This window comes from Chiloscyllium plagiosum, chromosome 5 (genome assembly GCF_004010195.1).
Source record: "Chiloscyllium plagiosum isolate BGI_BamShark_2017 chromosome 5, ASM401019v2, whole genome shotgun sequence".
Taxonomy (NCBI): domain Eukaryota; kingdom Metazoa; phylum Chordata; class Chondrichthyes; order Orectolobiformes; family Hemiscylliidae; genus Chiloscyllium; species Chiloscyllium plagiosum.
Window position 1 is genome coordinate 104330806 of NC_057714.1, and position 3003 is coordinate 104333808.

General features: G+C 53.2%; 1 protein-coding gene across 3 annotated transcripts in view; it reads right to left on the bottom strand.

Moving 5' to 3' along the window:
• Nucleotides 1-3003, bottom strand: part of htr5ab (5-hydroxytryptamine (serotonin) receptor 5A, genome duplicate b) — a 10472-nt gene that overhangs the window by 2756 nt on the left and 4713 nt on the right. For all 3 annotated transcript variants that reach the window (XM_043690722.1, XM_043690721.1, XM_043690720.1), the window contains exon 2: nucleotides 1764-2702. In XM_043690722.1, coding sequence (XP_043546657.1) covers nucleotides 1764-2465 — 702 coding nt within the window. In that variant the 5' untranslated portion in view covers nucleotides 2466-2702. The remainder of the gene's footprint in view (nucleotides 1-1763; nucleotides 2703-3003) is intronic.

Genomic DNA, 3003 nt, shown 5'->3' on the forward strand with positions numbered 1-3003 from the left:
CCACTCATCCTCCCTCCCCTCACACATTCCCCTCACATCCACTCCTTGCTCTCACACATTGCCCTTTCCCCTACACATCCCTCTCCTCTCACATGTTCCCCTTCCCCTCACACTTTCTCCTGCTCTTTTTCCTTGCATCTTTATCCTCTCCCTCCAATCATTTTCTATTAAATGCATTGCTTCATTCTCTGTCTCTATGCTTTCTGTTTTGATCTCTCCATCTTTCTCTTTCACCCCATTGTTTTCTTTATGACTACTTTTTCCCTCTCTCTTTCCCCTCCTCATATTGGTTATTCTATTTACTGTCAACTTGTTCCCTCTCAGATTTGTTCTATGATTTTAATATTAATTCCAACCGTTTTCCTCTCCCTGTGTGTGGTCCCATTTTTCTACCCTGTCAGTTTTCTCGCTTTCTCCGTGATCTTGCTCCCTATTTTCCTGTATTTCTTTTCCTTTCATTCTATTGTTTTTTTTGCTGTCTTTGAAACTGCTCTCCTTGCATCTGTGTTGTTTCTGCTCTGCACTATTTCCCCGCCTCTCCCTGCTTTGCCCGGTGTTAGTGCTCCTGGGCAGTCTCATTCTCTCATTGCTCACTGTCTCACTGTCCACTCTGTCAGCACTGCCTGAAGACCAATCTTCCACTTCAGAGTCACTGAATGGTTATGCTGTAGAACAAGACAGGTTCAGCCCATTGTCAGCGCCTCTCTTCCTTTGTCAGTTTATCTCTAATGTTTGTGATTTTTAATGTTGTCCCCCTCCATCTCTCTTTCCTTTGGACATACATGTCCCACCTTAGGATCCACCTATCCTTCTTTTCCCCTCTCTTTCTCTCTCACATACGTTCCCTCAGGTCTTTTCTCTCCCTCTTTATATCTCTTTCAGACACACACTTTCCTTGGATTGTCTCACTCACTCACATTCCCTGAGATATCCCTCTCTCTTTCACAGGAATGGCTCTCTCTAAATCCCCACATCTCTCTCTTCCCCTGAGGCTCTCTCTCTCTGGTCTCATTCTGTCTGTTTCTGTGGCATCTCACAGACACACAGACACATTTCTCTCTCACATCCACATTTTCCTGGAGGTCTCTCTCTCCGCCTCAAATCTCTTCCTCTCTCTTCCCGTGGCATCTTTCTCTCTCTCTCCGTCAAGCACACACATGCACACTTTCCTCGGAATCTCTCTCTCTCTCTCTTTCTGTGGGATATCTCATGGTCTCTCTCAGGTCACTCACTCCCCCTCTGGTCTCTTTCTCTCTCACTCACACACACACTTTCCTGGGGGTCCCTCTCTCCATCTGGTTTCTTTTTGACTTTCTGACCGATGTCTTTCTGACTCACTTTCCCTGAGAAGTCCCTTTTGTCTCTTTCTGTGGGATTTCTCTCTCTCTCTCTCTCTCTCCTCCCTGAGGTCACTCACTCACCCATCTTTCTCTCATACACACACACACTTTCCTGGGGCTCCCTTCTCTCTCCCTCTGGTCTCTTTCTGCCATGGGATCTCTCTCTTTCCCTGGGATGTCTTCCTCATGCATTTTCCCTGATAATTCTCTTCTCTCTTCTCGGCGAATATCTCTTTCTCTCTCTCTCTCTGTCTGCACTCTTTCCTTGGGTTATTTCACTGAAGTTTTTTTTTGAACAGGTCTCTGTCTTTCTCACATCTGGATCCACTGTTGCCTGCACCCTCTGTCTCTTAACCCTCCCACAACCACATCCAGGGGGTGATGCTGATGCCAGAGGGAGTGTATTGGGCAGAGGGAGCTTACCTCGACCACTTGGGGCATGGGGCTGACTGTGTTGGCTTTACGGGAGCCGATGCGGAACTTGGCGGCCTTGTAGATCTTCCAGTAGACAAAGAGCACCACGCAGAGGGGCAGGTAGAAGGCGCCAAAGGTGGAGAAGATGGTGTAGGAGGGCTCCTGGCTGACCTGGCAACGGCCGTCTCGCTCCGAGTAGGCATTGCCCCCCCAGCCGAACAGCGGCGAGAGGGAGATGACGGCGGACAGCGCCCAGGTCAGGCCGATCATGAGGTTGGAGAGGCGGCGCCGAGCCTGCACCGTGTACTCCAGGTGCCGGCTGATGGACCAGTAGCGGTCTAGGGCAATGGCGGTCACGTTCCAGATGCTGGCGGTGCAGCACAGCACGTCCAGGCTGACCCACAGCTGGCAGAGTGGCCGGCCCAGCAGCCAGCGGCGCCCGTGCAGCTCATGCACCAGGCTCAGGGGCATGACTAACGCCGCCACCAGCACGTCCGACACCGCCATGGAGGCCACCAGGTTGTGCGGGACTCGGTGGAACGCGCGCACCCTCAGGATGGTTACCAGCACCAGGCCGTTCCACAGCAGCGTGGCCAGCACCAGGCCAGCCAGCAGCGTCAGGGCCAGGATGCTGAATACGGATACCCCTCCAGGGGGCAGCTGCCCTTCGCTCCTGTTGCCCCACTGCAGTGAGCTGTTGGATACATCCATGCTTATTCCTCCCCACAGTCCAGAGTGAAGTGGTGGGGAGACGGAGGGGGTGAATAAGTCCCCTTTAATGCCCCCTCTCTTTCTGCCTCTCACAGACACCCCTTGCCCCAAGGGGGGTGAGCTGCAAATCCAGTCCCACTCGAACTCTCCATTTCTCGGGACAACAGTGCCAAGCTGGGCTCACCGAGGCGAGTAGCAGGTGTGTAGTAGGACCCTGGAGACACTAGGCAACAGCATCTGTGGATATACAAAGAGAGAGTTAGAGCTTCCCAATCCGTGTGATTTCTCCAGAACTGTTCCCCCCAGTGTCTCTAGCACTTCTGTCTCTTTCATTTCTTTGAAATTAAATTAGCTGGCTTAAGGGGGCAGGTCAGTCACTGCACACAGGGGGCAGGGCTCCCACTGCACACGGGGGGGGCAGGGCTCCCACTGCACACAGGGGGGGGCAGGGCTCCCACTGCACACAGGGGGGGGCAGGGCTCCCACTGCACACAGGGGTGGCACGGCACCCACTGCACACGGGGGGGCAGGGCTCCCG